Source organism: Pezoporus flaviventris, unplaced genomic scaffold (assembly GCF_033815535.1).
Source record: "Pezoporus flaviventris isolate CSIRO_AGI_PZ_B2104156 unplaced genomic scaffold, CSIRO_AGI_Pfla_v1 ptg000037l, whole genome shotgun sequence".
NCBI classification, from domain to species: Eukaryota; Metazoa; Chordata; class Aves; order Psittaciformes; family Psittacidae; genus Pezoporus; species Pezoporus flaviventris.
In genome coordinates, this window is record NW_026892585.1 from 2,323,066 (window position 1) to 2,346,992 (window position 23,927).

At 40.4% G+C, this 23,927-nt stretch overlaps 1 protein-coding gene across 4 annotated transcripts in view; it reads right to left on the reverse strand.

Moving 5' to 3' along the window:
- CAPN7 (calpain 7) overlaps nt 1-22,441 on the reverse strand; it is a 29,888-nt gene extending 7,447 nt beyond the window's left edge. The window contains exons 1-16 of one of the 4 annotated variants that reach the window (XM_061464457.1): nt 22,293-22,441; nt 18,411-18,519; nt 17,187-17,344; nt 15,168-15,235; nt 13,249-13,446; nt 12,343-12,429; nt 11,288-11,414; nt 10,463-10,548; nt 9,473-9,566; nt 8,971-9,117; nt 7,318-7,424; nt 6,303-6,423; nt 5,927-6,071; nt 4,199-4,298; nt 2,358-2,493; nt 1,828-1,903 (exon numbers count right to left, since the gene is read on the reverse strand). In XM_061464457.1, the coding sequence (XP_061320441.1) occupies nt 1,828-1,903; nt 2,358-2,493; nt 4,199-4,298; nt 5,927-6,071; nt 6,303-6,423; nt 7,318-7,424; nt 8,971-9,117; nt 9,473-9,566; nt 10,463-10,548; nt 11,288-11,414; nt 12,343-12,429; nt 13,249-13,446; nt 15,168-15,235; nt 17,187-17,344; nt 18,411-18,519; nt 22,293-22,394 (1,861 nt within the window). In that variant the 5' untranslated portion in view covers nt 22,395-22,441. Of the gene's footprint in view, nt 1-1,827; nt 1,904-2,357; nt 2,494-4,198; nt 4,299-5,926; nt 6,072-6,302; nt 6,424-7,317; nt 7,425-8,970; nt 9,118-9,472; nt 9,567-10,462; nt 10,549-11,287; nt 11,415-12,342; nt 12,430-13,248; nt 13,447-15,167; nt 15,236-17,145; nt 17,345-18,410; nt 18,520-21,933; nt 22,042-22,292 lie in introns of those variants that run through there. The other 3 variants (XM_061464458.1, XM_061464460.1, XM_061464459.1) reach the window with 3 other exon arrangements.
- Between the last annotated feature and the right edge of the window lie 1,486 nt (nt 22,442-23,927).

The following is a 23,927-nucleotide window of genomic DNA, read 5'->3' on the forward strand; positions in this document are numbered from 1 at the left end:
GGTTGGAGAGTTCAGAACGCAAGCTGCCAAATCTCTGGCCACTAGGAAAACAAGACTTTCAAACATGTTAATCGCTTTAACTAAGTCACACACACTTTCTCTCTTTCTCTCTCCAAATCCTTGTGATCATTATACAGATGTAGTTGATTCGCAGTACCAATGCACATGCACTACTTATGATAAACATCCTAAATATCTGCTTTTACAGTTAGACAATGTAATTTGTTATTTAGCCTCTAGCTGGTTCTTTCCAGGCTACTTTTCATTTCAGGGAAGCAGGAACACGTCTAGCAACTACTTCAATAGGCCCAGGATCACATCCTTTTATTTTTTCCACTAAGCAAGATGGGAGAGGGGAAAGGATTACTATAAAACAATAAGCAGCTTAGGAAAGGGAAATCTTCACCTCACTGCTAAGGGATCAACCTGCTTTGTTCCAGTCTCATTTTAACAGATGGTAAAAATAATACTGCAGCTTGACCAATTGATTTCCATGGAAAAAAAATTTAAACAAGTTTGTGCTTGTGAGATTAGAAGTTTATAAAAGAGTTTGGGTAGCGAGACAAAACATATGCATCATCCAGTTCTTGCTAGTGATCTTGGTGGAAGACTGTCTCTTTCAAACACTACTGAACAATTTCTTCCACTATGCAAGCGTGTTTGGTTGCCCACTTAATGTTTTCAGTAAGACACACTGTAAAATAAGCAATGCCACAAGTACTAGTAATACCAGAAGCAAGTCTTGGGCTATATGGAGAAGCAGATGCTTTAACAAGATCAGCTCTTGCAAAAATAGATGATGATTTGCTCAGGTCTCAAAGGATGCTTTCTGCAGACAGTTCAGATTCTAGTGGAACTGGTCAGCAGAATACACTGAATAAGATCAGATGAATAATGCAACCCTTACCAACCATTCCAATAGGAATCCCCCCCACAAATACCACTCTTTGATGAAAAAAGCTTTAAAAGCTACTCTCACATTACCTGTTGCTATTACCTGCTGCATATGAGCAGCTACCTGAATGCAACTCTGGTTCTAAAGCAGATCCCTATATGTAAAAGCAACAGGCCAAATCCTACCTGTCTTTGGAAGCACCTTCACTGAAGAAATCCAAGGAATATCTTTTACAGAGATCTCTAACTTGATGTAAATAATAAATAAAACCCCCCAACATTATTAGCTCTACCTTAAAGTTGCAATCTATCCATTCAACTGGGAATTACTTTTACTTCCTATGTTTCACATCTCCTATCTCTCTTGAAATAAAACACAAACAGCTTTTTTGCAGCTACAAAGCTCCAAAAGCCAAGACCCTTTTTCTCAAGGTGAGTAGAATCTGATGTAGAAGGACCAAGCGTAATACTCATAAAATCTGGACATCTGAATACTTTCCTCAAGCATTCCAGATCCGATAGTCTGACATATGTTGAAGTGTCCAGCTTTACCTCATGAGTCTGCTTAGAAACTTTACTAAGCCAAGTTCACAGAACAATTAACCTTGATTATTTACATTTAATGGAAGCCATAATCCTTTAAATAATGTCAGAAATGGGGGGAATAATTATGCTATCAGATAAACAGAAGCACATCATCTGTTCCCTCTAAATATTAACTACTGCCACTTCCAACATGTACAGCTTGGTTTATTCCTGCAGTGTAGACTGTTGAAGGTGGTCACATATTGACCTAAACAACTGTGTCAGAAGACTGACCTCCTGGGGTAAGGCTTCTAGTTTTAAAGCAAAAAGTGCCTTTTCTCTCCACAAAATCCTTTGCAATTCTTCATTTCCTTCTAACAATCTTCTTGGCAATTAAGGTACACTAACCTGGATAGTAAACTTTTTTGCCATCAGTCTTGTATACAACCATTGTAATGAATTCCCGATTGTGTGCAAAGTCATCCTGTAAAAAAAACACAAATCAAGTAGATTTGTACACTTCTGTGGAACATAAGTAATGCTTCATCAGAATCAATTCTATCATCCCCATTGATCACCAGATGGCATGATCCGATATTAGTATTTATTTAGATACCCAATCCAATCTTATTTTAAAACACCTGAAGTAAATAAACCACCACTGATTTCATTTATAACAGTTCAGGCCCCAGGATTCAAAGTTACTTCAGAACCTTTAGAGTGGAATATAATCACTTAGCTCTATTTTTAATCTGGGTCTATTTCAACGGTCTTGATTGTAGGTGGATGTAGCTGCTAGATTTAAACTGTAGACATATAGATAGACATAAATACCTGAACCAGAAACATAAGCAGTGATATACTAATAACAGAAAGCTATACAGAAAGGCTTACAGAAGATGCTGCAGAACTCACAACACAGGAAAAGAACCCAGCACCTTATCCGTGATGTGCCTGCTGAGCAGGACCCAGACGGCAGCTCCACCTTGTGGACACTGGACCTCTAGCTTGTACTGAGGGTTATTAGCCAGACTGTAAGCATCCTTCACGGGACCTTGCTTGGCATCCCAAGTACTACAAGTAATGCAGACACATGATTAGTTGAGTAAGACATTATCTGGTGCTTTAAAAATCAAATCATAGAATGGTTTAGGTCGAGGGGACCTTAAATATCATCTAGTTCCAACCCCTGCAGGGACACCTTCCACTAGACCAGGTTGCTCCAAGCTCCAGCCAACCTGGCCTTCAACACTGCCAGGGATCCTACATCTATTCAGAGCTATCTATTATCAGTAACACGGTTACTGAAGGCCAATATTCTACTGGACTCTATTGCAGTGGCTGGACAACACAATCACATCAGAAGCATTACCTTACAACTTTGTTTTATAAATTATTTAGCAATACAAACAGCTTGGCTGCTCAGTATGGTGACTGCAACCACACAAAGCACAGAAAAAGCCAAACCATTCAGAAGCCTGAGCTACCTGACTATAGTCATGATTGCATACACTGATATTAAATGAAAGACACCTGTGCTTTTGTAACTACAGAAATCCATATATAAGCTATGGTTACTTTCAAAACCTTGCCAAATTTTATTCCTCCAGTTTTTTATTGAGGTAATTTTTAGTGTAAAATTCCACCTGTTTCCTCTTTGGAAGCGTACCTGCATGAGATGATGTTACAGATCTTTGAGGTACCCTACTGCAAAATCTGCCTGCTGCCTCATGAACCGTCCGGACAAGGAAAATACAGTGTAGTGTGGCATGCTGGGATCAGAAGTGGATAAAGCCACTTAAGTCAAACTGCCCCCCCCCCTTTTTAAAACTGAACAGCAGGCATAGAAGTCTGCATTAGAAACTAAGAACTAAGCTTCAAATTAGCACCATCATTACTCTGCTTTTTATGGCACCTGCCACTGTGCTAGGCATTTCCCTATACAGAGGTATGACAATCACAATATAAGGAAAGACTAGTAGATGAGCTCTGAGATTAGCAAACATGTTATCTAACTTGCTACATCACCACAGTGTATTTTAGAATTAATTTGAACACAAAGATGGAAGGAGCCTTTGCAGATAAGCTCAGTAGTTATACTATGGATGAAGGAGCCTGTGTAGAGCTAACATATGCAGAAACAGTGTGAAAGCAGTGGCAAAGTGCAGTATGAGTAGAAAAATAGAGAAACCTTTGCTTTCTGAAACTGAGGCACACTCATCTTCAAACTGGGGGACAAAAAGACCGAGTATGATGGATACTAGGTAGGAGACAAGTATCGTGTTCAGGAAAAAACAAACTCGGCAAGGAAGATTACTTATGATAACTGCAACTGGGGAAAAACAGAAACTCCTGACATCAGTGAGCACACCCTGTAAAGACAACAAGCACTGCACAACCAATTTACAACTGGCCAAGAAAATGAATTCCAGATAAAAAATAGGTCACTCAAGCACTGTCTGGCCACTTGCTTAAAGAGAGACTGCACAAAAATCTGATTTCTATTCTCTTAGAGAGAGGTGGGACTGAGGTCAGAATCTGGTTATACAGCCTTAGGTCCACAGCAACAACACAAAGGTCACTGGAGTTTCAATGATGTTACAGAAGTAGTCAAAAACAAAGCCTGGGCTCACAGTTTAAAGGCATAAAAAGTCAGGCTCAAGAGAGCATGGTTGAAGTTCACCTCTCCAGCTGTAACTAGGAAGAATGGCAGGAAGGAAACACCACATCAGAATATTCAGTGCAATACCGACACAAAAGTTTTCTCTATTTGACCAACCTGTGAATACACGTAGATTCTTTAAAAAGACTTGGGTTCCAACTCAAATAAATAACATCATAGTGCTGGCACAGGTCCTCCCAGGCAATCCAGAAAATGCCTACAAACGACATGCTGTTATTGTTTCCTTACTAGACACCTTGATTTTACTTGCCTCTTTGTAGGCAAATAAATACAGTTTATATAAGCCAACATTTCTGTAAAACCTTGTATGTTTCTAAACTTTAACTTACCCCCAAAACAAACATGTTAAACCAAGTTAGTTTCAAAAAGGCAGTCTCCTGACTTTTTGAAGCTGTCAGGACACTTTTCATTCTCAAGCACTAAGCATAGTAAGAGGATCTGTTGTATTGAAAGAGACATCACTAGATGATTCCAGCCTTGCCTCCTCCTTTTCTAGGTTTCTCATAGAATTTTAAAAACCTAACAAGATTTTAAAAATTATTACATAGCCTAAAAGGTTCCCCCAATTCAACAATTTACTTCAATACTCATCCAACACAATCAAGTATTCAATCAACATGTGGGTATGTTTGAATGTACTTCTATGATACTTCATCCACCACCTACATGACTTGCTTTGGCAGCCCAAATCTGCTTTATCTTTACAACATTCTCATGTGTTTAATCTAATTATCCATAGCACCTCTAATTGCAACTCCAACCAAGACCACCACCTGCAAGCTGACAGATTCCTGATGAAATGAGCTCTCAAAAAGGTAACAGCCTTGTAATTCAAGTCTCTGACAGAGGCAGCTGCAGATCTTGCACCAATTAAGAAACCCAACCCAAAATAATGAGCTAATCTCCCGTAACTGTCACAAAGCCAGGGCTGCTATTCTTACAATTAAATCAAAAAGTTTTCCTTATACATTTGTATGAATTTTAACAATAAATGTTATAACTTAATACATTTGGATGCACACTGCTGTCAAAAAATAGAGTGGCGCTTAACAAAAGAGCTCCCTTACAGAGCTACGCAGGCAGCACCTAGGATGCTACAAAAAGAGCTGGTATCTCTTTCTGAATGTACAAAAAGAGCTTCTGCAGAATTTCTGAAGGCCCACCCACCAACAAACCCACACTGACTTTCCAGATGCTACACTGTTGCTCCCCAAGGAAGATGGGACAAGACAATGCTAGGCATCATTCCAATTGTTTTTTCTGGACAGTAACATAGCAGTACCACTGTCTGAAAGACAGGTCTTGATCTACTCTTAAAGCCAGAAATAGAGTGTACATAAAGATTTGGTGTGGATATATTAATGTAATGCAAGGAAAAAAAAAAACCACCACTTACCTCCACTTCATAAACTCAAATACAGGCAAGACTGTATTTAAATACTGATTATAAAAAGCATTTTGACACATATTCACAAATTTTGGAGGCAAAAACCCCAAACCACAAAAGGTCTATTCATGTATTAAAGAGCTGCATTATGCAGCTTATTATCAGAATGTTATCTTTGCCCTGACCTTCCCATGCCCAGATACTGATAGCAGCATTTAAGCAAGGAGACAATTTCTTGTCAGTTAATTTGATCTATTTTAAACAGTCCAGATTAAACTTAAACCACAGACAAACCTGAAATTATAGATTTAAATACACAAAGACTTCCTAAACTTTTAAGCTATTTAGTTTTACTCTCCCCCTCCTTGTACTTAAGCATTTCTTTCCACAAAGAACTATATTATCTGAAAAGATAGGGACTTTTTAAGCCTTATTACCGTTGTCGATTTTCTGAGCTGTTCTTGGATCAAAGTTCAAGTATTTTTGTAAATCTGGGGTCCAATTTCTTGTGTCATTTTCACTGTATCGTCCTTTCCAACGTAAGTGACTCCAGGGATTTTTCAGCTGAAGAAACCGAAGTCCCTAAAGAAATAAAACTGCTGGATTTATCTTCTCAAGGTAATTTTTATATTTATATTAACATAGAATATGGACTAACCACTCAATAAAATAGAGCATCATTAAGCTTTCTGGAACTTCCCAATGGAGCTCAAGACAATAAACTATAGCAGCCATCAGAGAAAAAAAATCCACAGCTATCCACTGCAGGCAGTTTTCAAACAGGCATCTTTTCAGATGTTTTCACATTGATACCTTATATTCCCTTATATCCAAGACTGCATATGCATGGGTTGGAACTAAACCCCATTTTTCTCCTTCCTCTTCAGACATCACCCCTGTTGCTGTTGTGATAAGGACATCTCCCTTGTGAAATCTGTTCAAAGAGAGGTGAAAAATAGCTTTTAATTTAAAATTAGCTTTTAAAAAAGCTAAAATAAATTAAAATAGCTTTTAATTTAAAATAGTGCAAGTTTCAAACTAACATTTGCCAGATATTGCAATAATACGTTTTTACATTATCAGTTTTATAAAAACTGGAATAACATTTTCATCAGCAGAAACCACTACTGAAAAAGCTTGAGAAAGTGAAACTATTTTCTTTCAGTATTTAAGTATAGGCTTCAAATGAAAAATATATTTTCATACAATTTCATCATTTCATATTTTTATAAATAAAAATCATCATTTATCAACCTGAAGTTCAATCTCTGTCACCTTTTTAAAGACACTCTTCACACATCTGAAGATCACTATTGCAGTTTTGAAAGACTTCTGCTGCTCCTCCAGGAGATTACTGGGGTATAATAACCAAGGTCTTGTGATATGATTAGAAATACTATACTATATCCGCTTGCTAAGGACAGCAGATCAATGCCAAAGATCTGAAGAACTCTGTGGGAACACAGAACACATGTCCTTCTACTTTTTGAACACTTCTAGCTTGTATATTGGTTCCAAGCTGCTCTTCTCTGACTCTATATCCTATTTTCTTCATCAAGAAATGGCTACTACTCTTTTTCTTCATATGGAAAGAAGAAAAATCACCTCAAAGAAAATTCCACAATATTTCACTCTTCTGTTCTATCAATCAAAACCACCAGTACCTCAAATCTTCTTCCAGAAAGCAATGTGGAGGCCTTATAAAGCACAATTTGCAGCAGTACCAAAACGCTATTAAGGATCTGTGGTGACTGTACTGCTTTCAGAGTGGTAACACAGCTACTAAACAGCAAGCATTTTAAGTACTTAGGAAATGAAAAACTTCTACCTCTGATGAAGTATTCTGAAAGTACTATCTTGATTGAAAGCTTGATTGTCAGAGTGCATAGCAATTCTTTCAGGTATCCAACCAGTCAGTGCATGGAGATCAATATTCTGAAACGCAAACATTCAAAAGAAATCAGAGCAGATGATCCACCTATAAGCATATGATGTCTGTACACAGGTTATAAAAACATCTTGAAAGAAATCAAGTATACACAAGTTACAGTATAGCTCTACACATTAAAGGCTCAAGATTAAGACTATATAAAACAAAGAAAACCTTATCTGACGAGGTTAGGACAAAAGCTGGAAAGTGACCTAAGTGAACTAATGAAAAACTAATTTCAGAGCAATGGAAGAAGCATAAGAGAATGATCTATTGTGCTCAATTCTATGATGTGTTTTATTGAATTGATTCGGAGACTTTTTAAAGCACAGTCTCAGAAACCATCTGCAACTTTGCTATTATACCTGCATTTGAAATTATTTAAGTTTCACTTCTAAGGCTCAGGGTTGGGTTTTTATCCTTTTTGGTAAAGCTGACACTGACATGTATTTCCATAAAAGGCCACTTTAATCTCCCCATTTTATCTCCCTGAAATATTGATTATTCCCTTTTCTTTTGCTTTGTACTCCTCAAAGCAAAAGGAGAAACTATAAATGCTTAAAGTGTTAATAACCAGCACTGGTGAGTAGGAACCCGAGGAATTACAAGTACACCACAGCCTGATTATACAAGGAAGCTATAATACAGTCGAAAAAGGGCAGGAAGGGTGGAGATTAAATGTCAGAAGTCAAGCTGTTCTTCCAGATAGCAAGTTATAGAACAATAATGAGAATAATAAGATTATTAACAATAAGACTCTGTCCTCCAAAATAAAGCAGCCTAACACTGACATAAAACATAAAAATGTATGACAAGTTTACCCCTTATACAAAGCCACATTTGCCTCCACTATCATTTTTCAAAAGACAATGATAACCTAGTATATCCCCCAAGAATGTAATTATTAAGACATCAACTAGAATGTGGACAGCACCATGAAATAAAAATATAGTGTTAAAATTTTAAGCAATTTTAAATTAAAATCAGAAATTCTTCCTAAGTGACAGATGAATATTATGTGGGCTGCCCATTTCAATAACCTGTCCTTTGGAAGAATAGTTTGCATGTCATTTTAGCTGCAGTACAATGACTGTTTCTTTAGGAACCACATTATAGGAACCCAACACATATTTCTGTAAAGGAGTGTAAATCTGATAAACAAACTTGCACAGATCAAAGTACTTGCTCCCTCTATATATATGTACTAAATGACTAGCCTCTTCCTTTCCTAACCAACTGCCCTATCTACTGAATGACAGTTAGAAACCAAAATCAGCAATATCGAAATAGGCAAAAAATAATTACTTCACCCAACACAGTCATCTAGATTATACAAATACATGTCCTTCCCAACCAAAACCATGAAACAGTAGAGCTAGGCATACTTGTGAAAGAAAGAAAAAGAAAAAAAAAAAAAAAACAACAAGAAAATGTGAAACCAAATACTTGCCTCCCCAAGCAATTTACTTTGAATTCACTAGAAAGAAAATTATTTGACCCAAGATTATCCAAGAGGAATTTTTTGCCTTTTAGAAATAATCACAAACTTACAGAATTTGATCCAGGAAAATCATATCCTCCCATGACCTTCATGTAAGCCTTTTCTATTAATGATACCCATAATTCATTCTTATTGTTAGAATAAGAGCAGAGAAGTTCTCCACTATGATCAACAGGTAACTGGTCATCTATGATTACCTGTGGGAAATAAAGGAAAAATCATCATAATGCCAATAAAGTATTTTGGAAGTATTTTAAGAAATAAGCCCAAACTTACATAAATATACAGCTTTTCAGACACAACCAGCCCCGACCATCATTCTCGCATATGGAAACTTCTAACAATCCTGCAATGGTTTGCCCAAGTGAACAAGAAATTCTATTCCAGGTCTATAGGTGACCTGTGATAACATGCCTTGCTTTCTCCTATGTAAAATGGGGATGAAGACAGTACTCTCTTGTAAAATATTGAATACCTATTGTATTCAGTGAAAGGTAGCCACAGAAATATTCAGTGTAATTATCAGAATAAAAGTCTCCCCAAACCATTTACCTTTCTAGGTACACCATTGATATGAAGCTTTACCATGTATTTGCCACATGGATTATATTCTGGTTCTCCTTTCTTATTCTGAGGGTAAATGATACTGTTAAAGAGAAAAAAAAAAAGAAATTATGACATAAATATCTTGGCGGCACACACACTGATAACAGAAATGGGATTAACACAGTCTATTTCTAGAATTTACACTCAACATACATATGGTAGAGCAACTTTAATTCAGTAAATACAAAGATGTTTAAACAGGTCTTACTTTTCAGGCCTTGCTCTTGCTGCAGTTCTCTGCTTAATATAGCAATAAAGAGAATATAAGTAACCTAATTGTTTCTCCACCAGAAGCAAGGCAAACAAATTTACCTTACTATTAAACAAATGCTATTTACTCATCTGTAGTATAAATACGGTATTTGCCTGAATGACAAGTCAAACGTCTGAAGAAGGAGAATTCAGCACAGAACTCATTGCTCTCAAAAAAGAACAAGTTCAGTTCTGATGAGTATAGGTTAAACCAAAAAATACCACGAACAGCGTTTACACACTGGTCTGGCAACAGGCTCTTGGCAGTGGCAAAAGCCATGCCAAATTTATCACAGGATGCCAGTCAAGTGGAACTGAGACAGGGCTGTTAACATTAATTCTACAGTGAGATGCTATGCCTGTTGCACAGCAGCTGGCACAGCAAAGTAGGAAAATTTGCATTATATAAAGCATTAGAAAGTAAAATTTCTATTAAAACCCCAACAAAACCTTCCAAACTATTTAAAACTCCTCCAAGCACATCCAAAGTTAAACTCCAGTGTCTGCATACGTATCTCTATAAAGCTGGCCTCCCTCTCTGAAGTGCTGAAGCCACAAGTCCCAAGGAGATGAAAGTGAAAAAAGTGCTGGTTTTTACTGTGTCCAGCTGCAACTGTCATACATACTGCAGAAGCTTGGCAGTTATTAAGTCTGAAAAGATCTTAGAAGGCAACAGCTACTTACCTTGTGATCAATTTTTTGTTGTATCTTCTTTCATATGCTGCACTGATAGCTAGTGATGCCACAAAAGAGCAATCTGACACGATTGTCTATAAAGAAAAGAAAGCCAGTGAGGACATTTACTAATAACTTAGATACTGAAAAACAAATGGGATGTGTGGAGGGAAGGAAAATCATCAGTTAGTTTTTTCCTTCAAATGGGAAAGATTTCAACCAAGAGAAGCAAAGTTACTCCTAAAAAGACAGGAAATGTATGCTTGCTCAACACAAGGTCCCTACAGAGCAAACCAGTTAGAATTACTAGTGAGAATCGGAGACAAGCGCAGATACTTCAGCATTCACTCACACTTCCTCCCCCCTACCCAAAACGAACTGCATAATATAAACCATATCCAATGGCATATTCTACTGTTGATTCCAGTGTAGCTTGGGCCATCTGCAACTCCCCACTCAGCAAGATGCTACCATGATTCTCAATAGGTCACCCTGTTTCCTGTCTAATAAAAACTTAATAATTGCGCTCATTATTTTTTTCCATGCAGTAAATTAAATGAACAATTTGTTGCAGAGTAACCTTACCTTTCTTCCTAACCACTATTTCTGGAAAATAGGATTTTCTGCTGGAATTAAGATTTTGATTTTCACTGTGTGCTAACACAGCTGTTTATTCTCATGGCTAGAAAATGCATGGAATCTTAAGCGATACTAGTTATTTAATCTCATGAGAACCATGGAAAGCACTCCCACATTTGGGGACACTTTTTTGAACAAGAAGGTCCCCTGCAATACACTGCTAGCAGCACACTTTTCTCTTTAGGAACAACTTACCTGCTTTATGCTGAAACTTGATACAGTATAAATCATCGTGGGGTTATTTGTTATATCATCTGGTCGCACCCACTTAGCAAACATTGCTTTCTGTTTGGGGGATAATGGTAGCTTCCCACATTTATCACTAGATTTAAGAGAGAAAAAGAGTAGAAATAAGTCAGTAGTGGAAATAAATCAGCAGTTTAGAAAAGCTTTTCATGTTATGCCTAGTCTTGTATATGTCTGATAGATGGTGCAAAATATGTGCAGAACAATTACACAGTTTTATATACAGAGCTGTAAAACAAATTCAAAGAACACTACTTCAAAGTTTGTGATTTTTAGAGAGAAAAAAACAAAAATATTAAAACCATGAAATGCAACCCAAGAACTTCCTTCATACAGGAGAACTGGATTCCAAAAAGCTATCTACAATAGCAGAAACTCAAATTCTTCACTTTATTTCAGTATGATAAACTAATAATAAAAAGTTTCTTTAGTTCTAAATACCAAGGCTTATCTGTTTGACAAGCCATTAGTGGAAAAAAAAAAGCCACAAACTGAACTAACTCAAACCCAAAAACCAACTCCAGTGTTTTTGTATATTATAGCTATGTAATCTTAACATATTATTATTGCTCATGAATGAAGGTCTAACAGTTACATAGCACTCTTCCTCAGAAGAGTCCTTTTATAGAGGAATTTTCAATCACTTTCATTTTACAGGTAACTGAGAGGGAGGGAGCTAAACTCATTAGGAAGCAGCAGAATCAGGAAACTGACCCAAACTGGTGGTCCAGCCTAATATTCTAAAAAGCCAAACAAAATATTGTCCTTCTGGGCTTGGAGATACAACTGCAAAAAACAGTGCACAACTGGATCAGCTTACGTTGAAATTTTACAATCAGACTAGAAGAAGGAAGTGGTAGTATTTAAATCTCTCTCCCTGAATTATGCTTAAAAGCCTATTCAAACAATTTTAAACTCTGGAAAACAAAACATAGTAACACCAAATATGGGAAAGCTTTGGAAATAAAAACAAAAGTAAAGTTCAGTAATTGAATCACACTTACGAAAATGGCATAGGGAAGGCAAAACGTTCCCTCAGATCAACGCTCATGAAAGGTACATATTCAATGCCATTAATTTTTGAAGTCTTCCTGTAATTCAAAAGAAAAAAGAAGTTACAAACATGTCTATGTTCTTTCAAACACTGAGTTCCAGAATGTAACAACAAACTTAGGTTTTTAAAAACAAACAAGACACAGTGCCTGTGAAAATACCTGCTGAAATGAAACCACCACTATATTTGGGTTTGAAACATGCAGTACTTGACGACTCAGCACTAATCCTGTACATATCTGCAGACAAGTCTCCATGCCAGGATAAAAATGATTATGAGCCACAAACCTCTTGCTACTTTTAGAAGTCACATTTAAAACTACATTTGCCTAAATGGAATTTCTCAAGTCATTTAGGCCTCTCATTAAAGAGAGTTTTAGAGTAAGTTGACAGCAATTAATAATTAGCAACACCAGATTTGGGGCAGTTATTCTGGAATACTTTGTCAAACAACAACAAAAATACTGCACACGTTTATCAATGCATTTTTTTACTAAAATGCACAGAACACCTTCTAAAAAATGAGGATCGTATTTAAACATGAATGTAATTTCAGTTTCAAACAAAGAATTAACTGAAAAGAGCTATGCAAAATATTTTCAAATCAAATCATAGAATCACAGAATGGTTTGGGCCAGAAAGGACCTTAAGATCATCCAGTTCCAACCCCCTCCCACAAAAACCACTAATTACATCACCATAAATAATAAATCAATTTATTAATGTGCAGATAATACCAAAAATGAGGCAAGAACTGGGTTTCCAACCTTCTGCTTATAACCTCGTGCTACAGGGTAAGATGCACAAAGGATGCGAGCACAAATGATGAAATTTGGAAAAACTTGTCTCCAACTTACCTCAGCACTTCAATCTCCTCGGCAGTGTATCTCTGACCTTGAGGTTCACTAGCCTGCACTGCTCTGATTGTCTGTGGTTTATCATTTAAAGAAAAATCAGGTCCCAGTGGAAAGAATGTTCTGACTGGATGATTTGGTTTAGCTGCAGTTGACTTCTTCTGAGATGACTTTGACGTAGATTCCTTCAGTGCCTCTGCTCTAAAGCAAATAAAAATTGTTTACAATGACAGAAAAGCAGTTATGGTTCAATAATTGATTTGCTTGGTTCATGTTCCCACATATGTTAAATGGAATGAACAAATGCCAAGTTGGCCTCCACCACTTTTCTAAGAAAAGAAATCAATTTCTGATGCCAGTATTACTGCATGTTCCAGAGTAAATTAAAATATAGCCTTTCCAACTCATATATAAACTACTTGTGGCAGAACTCACTAGATTTTTATTGCTGTCATGGTTACCTCAGCACCACACAGACACTCGCTCCCCCACCCACTTTTCCCCTTGCCACAGGTGGGATGGGGAAGAGAATCAAAAGAATGAAAAACCCACAGGTTGAGATAAGAACTGTTTAATAACTGAACTATGGTATAACACTACTAATAGTGGTAATAAGGGAAATAACAAGGGGTAAGAATATAAAACCAAAAGGGAAAAGGCAAAAAGAACAATAAATCCAAGTGATGCACAATTGCTCACCACCCGCTGACTGATACCCAGCCCAACATGAGCAGCGATTCATCCGTTCTGGGTAACTGCCCCCAGTTTCTATAGTGGGCACGACATGCTGTGGCACAGAATACCCCTTTGGCTAGTTTGGGTCTGATGTCCTGTCTCTGCTTCCTCCTGGCTTCCCGTGCCCCTCCTCATTGGCTGAGCATGAGAGACTGAAAATTCCTTGATCGCGGTAATTGCTACTGAGCAACAACTAAAACCTTGGTGTGTTACCAGCGTTATTCTCAGACTAGTGCCAAAACACAGCACTGTACCAGCTACCAGGGAAGAAAATTAACTCCATCACAGCCAAAACCAGAACAGTTGCCTTTAAATTACGTTAATAGGAGAATTGGTGTAGGTGTTCTGAACTTCCAGGTAATGAACGGGGCCACTGAAACACAGGCAGAGAAAACTGATATGCGTCCCCTCATACCTTCAGGATTTGATTTGTCTAACAGCTACAAAAGCAGAAAAAAACCCACTAGCATTCTCACAACCCAGCATTTCAATGGCTGGAAGGCTGTGTATTCAGAAGCTATGTTTGCTGCTGTTGCATTAAGCTGATAGATAGTCACATACATGCAAAAAGTTTTGTTTGTTTCTTAACACAGACTGAGAATGCTAAAAATCAGCTTACGCTGAAATGTAGCCCAACACAGTCCATTATTCAGCACCAAACAGCTGATTTGAAAAGAATTAAGAGTGAACTTATGCTCGTGTAATTTGTTTCAGATATAGACTCCACTATACCTACCCTACAATTAGATTGCTACCATCAAGATAAGCATGTCCGGGTTTCCAAACTGTCTTCCTGATGAAGGGACATTGACACCCTATCCGTTTCTCTGTGTTTCACACAGAATGTGAAACATCTCTGTGTTTCAGCATTTTCATAAAAGCCAATAATTGTAGTAGAGTACTCCAATTTATATCTCTGAATACTGAAGTAGTGGGTTGGTACCAACAAATACACAGTCCTTTCCTAATTCTGAATGCTCCAATATTCCCACAGGGCTGGCACAAGAGCTGCTGTAGTCAGTGGCATAGCAGCTGGCAGCTATCTGCAAGGAGATCTCTACAGGAGCAAACTTTACTCAAAATCCATAGTTTGCAGTATGGAATAGACATGCTAGATTGAGAATCCAACTCATAGAGCACATTTAGACCTGACAGCAAGTATCTTCACTAACATTAGCAGTACTCACCTATCCAGTGCTTGTCGAGCCAGCTGTTTCAGTTTGGACTGGAGGCCTGCTTCTGAAGTTTCAGTAGCCTTAAATACAAAATAAAAGGAAAAACCTACATATCCAAAAAACCCAGCAGTTTTATAAGCTCAGTTTGTAAAATTCCACACTTACAGGTTGCAGCAAAGAGCAACTAGTTAGATTTTTAACCTGCAAGCAAAGGCATAAAATAATCTATGAGAGGGCACTAAAATAGGTATCAAGAGTCCTAACTTCTCAGTTAGGAGGTCAGCTATGACAGTTTATGCTTTTGTTTTCCTTACAGATGAAGCATGGCTACTGCAGCTAAAGAATCTGCAAGAGGCACAGCACGAGGTGTGCCTTCTCCTCTAACACCCACAAGCAGGTTTCAAGTTCTAGACTTGTACCTTTACAGATTCTACTGAGTCAGCTAGGTCAACTGAGGAAACGGAAGGCAAGCTAGTTTCACATCAAGAAACAAAACTAGAAACACCCTTTATAAGCAAATATTTTCATTTGCAATTAAATTACACTCCAGAGTTCCTGGTTAGAAAGGACTCTGAAAGATGTATGAAGATAAGCAGGAACACCAGCACACTTATCTAGGAGTCAGCCATAGAAGAGGAGGAATGGCTGCTCTCCAAGTACTTCAAGAGTAAGGAAGAACTAAATCTCTCCACTTGAAATACTGAGGAGAAAGAAGTAAAGCTTCAAGATAGCAGAGTTCCTTCAGTCTTCTTTCATCCTGGGAAGAAGAAGGTGGTACTTTCTGACCACCCTGAGGGACAAAGCCTACAGTCATTTCAGCCAATTCATATGCTAGTCAAGATTAAAAGAAACTTCACCAGTATCTCTACTTAATGAAATACGTGATAAAGGCAGTTGTTAACATGAGATAATTTCAGACTAACTTCAGTATATGTAAGTAATATTTGCACTCACTGACACAAGAGAAGGAGGAACACAGCAGAGGAAAAACAGTATGCTGCTGCAGTAAATGTTATCTAATAGACTGAAAATGCTCTGCTCCAGCAGCTCAAGCAGAAAAAACTAGAGCAATTCTAGTCCTCATCCGGTTACACTGTATCACCAGGGTATTTTAGTCTACATAATAACAGTTTACAGAATTCAGAAAGAAGATTTTACTCTAGCATTTAACAAACGTAACACTCCCCTCCCAACAACCCACATATATTTACATTATAAAAAGGAAAAAAAAAAAGAGAAAAACAGACTTGGTGGAGTTACATTATGATGGTGAGCCTCTTCCTGTAATGAGTGATTTAAGGCAACTGGACTTAAGGGAAAAAAGCAGTACCTGTAATTACATTCTTCATCATTTACATAATAGCCAATTGATCCTTACCATTAATTTCAGTGTGAATTAAATTCACATGTAACAGTTTTAATGTCAAGCACTGAGTAATCAAGTAGTATTTTTACCAGTTTTGGCATCAGGAGTCTGTTATTTTCTCAGAAACTGTTACACACAAAAATTCCCCTTAAATTGCTTCCTTTAATGTAGTCAGAAAGCAATACAGCTGACACATCAGCCAGACAGCTTCCGTTTTAACTGGTTTAATCTCTGTTTTAGTGTTGCATCTGCTCCAGAGCAAAAATTAACATGCAAACAGTTACAGAATACTTCTAGGTTTTAGTATAATCCATTTCAGGAAAAACACATAAATCTCAAGTTTTTTACACTGTTAAATGGCAACATAGTACAAATCCTAGAAGAAACAAACAAACAAAAAAAACCAACAAAAAACAACAACAAAAAATAACCCCAAAACAAAACAAAAAAAAACCCCAAACAGTGGAAGAAGTAAAAAAAAAAAAACAAAAAAAAAAACAACTAAAAACCCAAAAACATAAAACCAACAAACCAATTAAAAATCAGGTTTTAGAAATACAGGTACTCCATTTTTAAGCCAGCCTTTAAGGGCCAGTCACTTGCATAAGTGGAAGAATTTCTTACCATCACATAATTCCACCAAGTTAATCTGTAGCTTAACATACTGTTTTCAAACAGAGTTCCACTGCTTCTGTGTACAACTCTATAGCTTCTTCTGCATTGTCTTTGTCATCTTCATCAAAAGCCTGTGTAACTAGGAAGTGAGCACGCTCCAAGTCCAACTGTTGTTTTGACTTCAGAGGGTCTGTGTTCTGTGACTGAACTAAATGAAAAAGAAAGTATTTAGCTTTCTACAGCAGCAGATATGTAAAAACACCTATGGGTACTGAAACACTGGCAGTTCTAATCAGACAGGCAGTATCTATTTCTTGGCTGGAGAGCAAATCTTTCTTAACTTTGCTAAAAACATCTTTGCAAGGACAAGAAACCAATACCACTACCACCCCCTGAAGAAGAGATACACTCTCAGGGTATTTCACAAGTCAATGTAAATAAAACCTCTTTCATACTATATTAAGGACAAGGATGTTTAATTATGCAAAATAGAATCATAGAATGGTTTGGGTTGGAAAGGACCTTAAGATCATCTAGTTTCAACCCAAAAAATATTGCACCATTTGTGAAAATATGTCACCTATGGTAACACAGAAGTTCCTCAGGTGTCTACCTTTAATATAATTTAATATAATGACCTGAAGGAGATTTCTGTTTTCAGCCATTTTGAAGACCTGACCGGACCTGACCAACCTGGTCCGAAAATCAAAGTCTACAGTGATTTGAGTAGGAGATTGGTCTATAGACTTCCCAAGGCCCCTTTCTGGCCAAGTGATTCTATGCTTCTAACTGAGAATTGCAGATGTACAAAAATTTGAGATTTTGGTGTAAGCATAAACACCAAAACTAGATCAAACAAGGAAACCTTTATGAGAGCAAAGGGCTCTTTGCCCTCTCAAAGTTAGTAATTCTACATGAATACCAGAACCCACTTGCTTCACATCCATCATGCAGCTGAGGCTTAGATGTGAGTTTTGGTTTGTTCCTGAACATTTTTTGTTGCTATATTGAATTACTTTTTCAGGTTTGCTCTGCAGCTGTGGTTCCTAAGAATATTTAAAAGGAAAAGATACCCGCACCCACATCCTTAGGAAGTAAATCTCCATTTCTGACATATAACTGATATGCTTGCTTTATTTGTCGTCCTTCACAAAAGACAAGGAAATCAGAATAATGAAAACCAGTACACATCATTGATACATATTTCACAGCACTGAAAGGCTTTCTACTCAATAAATTTACGCATAGGTTTAGTTAGAATGGTCCTTACCCACCTGCTGAATGAAGAGCTTGAACTCTTTCCAAGTACTCATTTATTTTTTCTTGAATATTTTCCAAGTTGGACCCTGCCATCCCGGCATAAATCAAGGCTTGTGCAGCTTCCTGCAAGGAAATAATTTGAGACAAAGTTAATGTTTGCTGCCTAGAAAATTACTTCCCATAAAGAGAGGGCCTACAGGAGCCATAAACTGGGTGAAAGCAAGCTCCTGCATCTGCAACAGATTAAATGGATGCAGGGAAGTTGTGCTGGAAATAACAAATTTCAAGTTACAAATTAGATTATGTTCAAGATCTCACACATGGGACAAGCTGCAATATCAAAAAAAAAAACAAACCCAGAAACCAAACTTTGGAGGTTCTGTAAGGCCAGATCTTACATCTGCCTATACAGGAATGCATGGAATTAAGAGATTTTAAGTAAAACCAGCACGTTCCAAACATGCACTGAAATCAGTTCAGTAAAGCTCACAAGCCACAAACTGCCCTTTAATTTTAAAGCTACAGACTTGAGGTTATGGGCAAAAAAAAACATATACCAAACACTGGATGAAAGCCTGCTTTCAGGACATTGCATAGGCCTCCAGCTCAGAAGCACAGTATATTACCTGCATGAAGGCTTTTTCAGACTGTATAAATCTATTAAGAAAAAAGACCTTCAGTTGCATAAGCTGTCTATCCTTTCACTAAACTCATAAAAAACCTATACGGCTTGTCGGGGTTCCAATAAACAGAACTGGCACAGCATCAGATGCATAAGGAGAACTGAAATTTGCCACTCGTAAAGATGAGGATAAAAACTCTATTCTGTCCTCATTACTCGCATGGAAAAATCCGCTTCTGTGGCAGCGCTCATCTTCCCAGCAGCAGTAGAGGAGGTACTCGCGTAGCAGGCTGAGTATGCAGGAAGGAGATCAGTAACTAGAGAGCTGTTCCACAAAGATGGGGCTTGGAAAGGCTGCAGAGGTCAAGCACACAGCCATGGCCAGAGGATTTCTCTTGTGTGCCTTATGGCCATGATTTCTGTCAAGCTTAGCAGTTTGCCCCATCTGCCCAGCTTAGGCAAGCTTAAAACTGATCCCGATACAACCTGTGCTTGTTATCAGGACAATTTCTCATTGACAAGCATCACAGAACCAAGTACTTCACACTCTTTGTCAACATCCATCACCAAATCACATCATATAAAATGTTCACAGCAACAGAACGGTAAATATAAGTACTGTTCCATTCATATGCAGCAATTAACTACCATCAAGGTCTAGCATACAACTATATTTCGTGGGGATAAAAAGTGCACTGTAGAGATCTGCTCAAAGGATATACATGTATTTGTGACACACCACAACTACAGATTGACAAAACAGGCGCAGTATTGTAGACAACATATTGTAGACAAGTTGTCTACATACAACACAAAGATTGACTGTTGGATTTTCAAACCAGTGCTGCAAATTCAGTGCACAATTGATGTTGCTACTGTGATTTTAAGCACAACTGTTTTGCCAGTTTTTAAGATGTAAACATAATGAAAACAGTCTTTTATAATTTATGCCTCTGAAGGACTGAAGCAGTTGACAAACTGCCTGAAGAACCAGCATGCCAACTGTTTCCAGTGATAAAATGGACATGCAATTCAGTTAGTGTAGCTGTGGCACACCACTCATGTCAAAAGACAGTTAGTGGCATTGAAGGGATAATAAATACTAACTCTGAACTATGCTAACTATTGGCCATCAGTCTGTAATTAGCTAAATGCTGGTCAACAATCAAACTTAGCAACAGCCTCCACCAGTTTTGCTGCAGTCATCAGCTGCCCAAATAAGTCTGACGCTTCCATAAAGCACCCTTAGCAAGTTACCCCAAGCTGGTTCACATGCAGCTTTCCTCTAGGATCTATCAGTTACACGGTAGCAGGAAGCAAACAGCATTTTCTATCCATAGGAACTCCATTTCGACAGGCCATTTGCTGTCTATCAGCAACAAACTGTATCATTTCCTGTGCTTCATCCTTAAAGTCAGGTTCTTGCAGAATCCTGTTCAGCACCCAAGCTTTCCCATGTGCTTAGTAATTGCACCAGGGGGGCTCTGAAATGCTTAGAGCAGTTGATAAGAAAATTGATGACAGGCCAGATGCTTATTCGCACTGTTCACTAAAAAAGTAACTCCAAAATACTAGGTGATATTTTCTTACTATTCTTGTTTAATCTAAAATTGACTGTGATTCTTCAGGAACAGCCGGCTAAATCATCATGAAGAATTCTGCAAATGCAAGAGATTTTCCAAATGCTGTAGAGAAGCACACAAGAGTGATTATCTGCACAAAAATATGGTTTTCTTCTGAAGAGCACTTGAAAATTTCTTCCAGATATACTAAGAAATGTACTAAATAAGGTAATAAAGTAATAAAGAAGTACTGTGCACAGCTATTAGACCATGCACGTACACTGTTGTATTATTATGGGTAACTATACTTGGTTTAGAAGCATATATATGCTTTACATATATAAACTTAGCTCACTCTACATTAACAACCAGGTTAAAAAAAAAGAGTACCTATCCTTTCACACATGCTTAGGTCACCATGATAACAGCACTATACTTTTTATATTGTTTCAAAGACACGTACTATTCATGAAGTAAAAGGTCAGCTACAGAGTTCTTAGCAAGTTAACAGAGAAGTTATTTTGGCAGGATAATGGAATTTGTGGAACTATTACTGTAACAATGATTAAACATAGGCTTCCAAGAAATCCCTTCTCACAGGTGAGATGGGTTCCAGGATACAGAACTTTAGTGTAACTTTGCAAAACATAAATCCAACAAAATGAGACCACTTGCACAGGTAAAGAAGGCATAATGGTTGCAGAGAAGCTACTAAATACCAGGAGTAAGCACATAGATACCGAGCAAGACACTGAATCAATATCAACACACCCTGGATTCTACAGGAATCAGATGAAGAGGAAGCTGCATTAAAATAATAAAGTGGGATCTCTAACATAAAGGGTATTCATATGTGGTTTAAAACACACCACGGGTAGCTTGCGACCTGAAGCTACCTTACTACTGAGCATCTTGTATTTCACCATGTACGTCTCTACTTGATGATACGCCAGTTGTTCCCAGCTGCGTGCTCAAGAGCTGCAGTATACCCACTTCTCCTATGCCTCCCTTACGTAGATCTCCAGAATGCTCAGCACTTACACCTCCAACACAAAACTGAACAGCCTGGGAGAGGCAGGGGGGAGGCCAGGAATGAAGGTGGGGCACCAGCAGGAGAGAAGCGTTTTTAGCTGGCTTAAGCAGCAGCGTCCCAAAGAGGATCCGTGTCTCCAGCAGCTGCACAAGTGCCCCTACCCGCTTCTCAAGTACCCCTACCCGCTTCTCAAGTACCCCTACCCGCTTCTCAAGTACCGCCGCTGCAGCGCTTCCCCGCAGCCCCCGAGCAGGCAGCAGCGCACGGGCAGTCCGTGCTCCCACCCGGTAACACAAGGCAGGGAAAACGCGTTTCGCAACCCGCCCTAAAGGACGCCGCTCCTCCGGAGATAAACTTCCGACGCGGAAGCCCGGCCTTCCGGTCTCTTCTCGGCTGAAACCGTCACGCCTTGCCCCAGGCCGAGCAGCGCTCCCGTCCCCGGGACGCACCGGCCAAAGGGGCTGGGAAACGGTCGGGGCAGCGCTAACCCAGCGCACCGCTCCCCACCGGCAGGACACGGCTAGGCCACCCCTACCTCCCTCAGCCCTCTGGTGGCTCAAGGGGCAGGGGGAGTGCAAACCTACCGGTAGGCCTAAAACCTCAGCACAGCGAAGAGAAACGGACACCGGCGCCCTGAGGGAACCGGCTGCCGCCGACGCGCCCTCCGTTCCCCTCGTACCTTATAGTAGAAGACTGCTTCCTGGTAGCGGCCGCTGTGGTCCCGCTGCACCGCCAGCTGCGCGAACCTCACCGCGTCCAGCTCGTGCGCAGTAGCATCCATGGCCGGCTCCCTCCCGGTACCGCCGCCAACGGCAGCGAGCCCCACACCAAGCCCTCCGCCTCCCTGACCCCGCCACAGCCGGCGGCTCCGCCCCCATTCCGCCCGCCTGCTCCCCTGGGCACGCCCGCCTGCCCTCACTGAGGCTGCCCCGGGGAAGCGCCCAGAGCGGTGCCCCGTGCTGCGGGGTTTTGGGGTGTAGGAGCGGGCGGGAGTGAGGGTCGGGGCGGTGGGAGCAAGGGGAGGGCAGGGTGTGGGAGTGAGCTCAGGGCACAGGGCGGCAAGAGCATGGAGAGGGTAAGGAGCAGTGGGAGAGGGGCAAGGGCATGGGGTGGTGGGAGAGAGGAGAGGGGGCACAGGGCAGCAGGAGTGAGGTGAGGGCACGGGGTGGTAGGAGCGAGACGAGGGCAAAGGGTGGGAGTGAGGAGAGTGCAAAGAGCAGTGGGAGCCGGAAGAGGGCACGGGGCAGCAGGAGCGAGGCAAGAGCGCAGGGCAGTGGGAGCGAGGTGAGGGTACGGGGTGGCTGGAGGGAGGAGAGGGCAAAGAGTGGTGGGAGGGAGACGGCACGGGTGGTGGGATCAGGTGGGGGCACAGGGCAGTGAGAGTGAGGGGAGGGCATGGGGCAGTGGGAGCGAGGCAAGAGCACACGGCAGTGGAAGCGACGCAAAGGCAAAGGGCGGGAGTGAGGTGAGGGCATGGAGTGGTAGGAGCGAGATGAGGGCACAGGGTGGTGGGATCAGGTGAGGGAACGGGGCAGCGGGAGGGAGGGGAGGGCACAGCGTTGTGGGAGCAAGGCAAGGGCAAAGGGCGGGAGTGAGGTGAGGGCACGGGATGGTAGGAGCGAGGAGAGGGCAAAGAGCGGTGGGAGCGAGACGAGGGCATGGAGTGGGGGGATCAGGTGAGGGCACAGGGCTGTGGGAGCGAGGCAAAGGGCGGGAGTGAGGTGAGGGCAAGGGGCAGTGGGAGTGAGGTGAGGGTACAGGGTGGCCGGAGTGAGAACAGGACAAAAAGCAGTGGGAACAAGACAAGGTCACGGGACAGCGGGAGCAGGTGAGGGCACAGTAGCGGGGAGAGCGAAGTGAGGGCACAGGACAACAGGAGTGAGGCATGGGCACGGGGTGGTGGGAGCGAGACGAGGGCATGGAGTGGTGGGATCAGGTGAGGGCACAGGGCTGTGGGAGTGAGGTCGGCACAGGGTGGCGGGAGCAAGGAGATGACAGCAGTGGAAGCGACTCAAGGGCAAAGGGCGGGAGTGAGGTGAGGGCAAAGAGCAGTGGGAGCGAGACGAGGGCATGGAGTGGGGGGATCAGGTGAGGGCACAGGGCTGTGGGAGCGAGGCAAAGGGCGGGAGTGAGGTGAGGGCACGAGATGGTAGGAGCGAGGAGAGGGCAAAGAGCAGTGGGAGCGAGACGAGGGCATGGAGTGGGGGGATCAGGTGAGGGCACAGGGCTGTGGGAGCGAGGCAAAGGGCGGGAGTGAGGTGAGGGTACAGGGTGGCCGGAGTGAGGACAGGACAAAAAGCAGTGGGAACAAGAC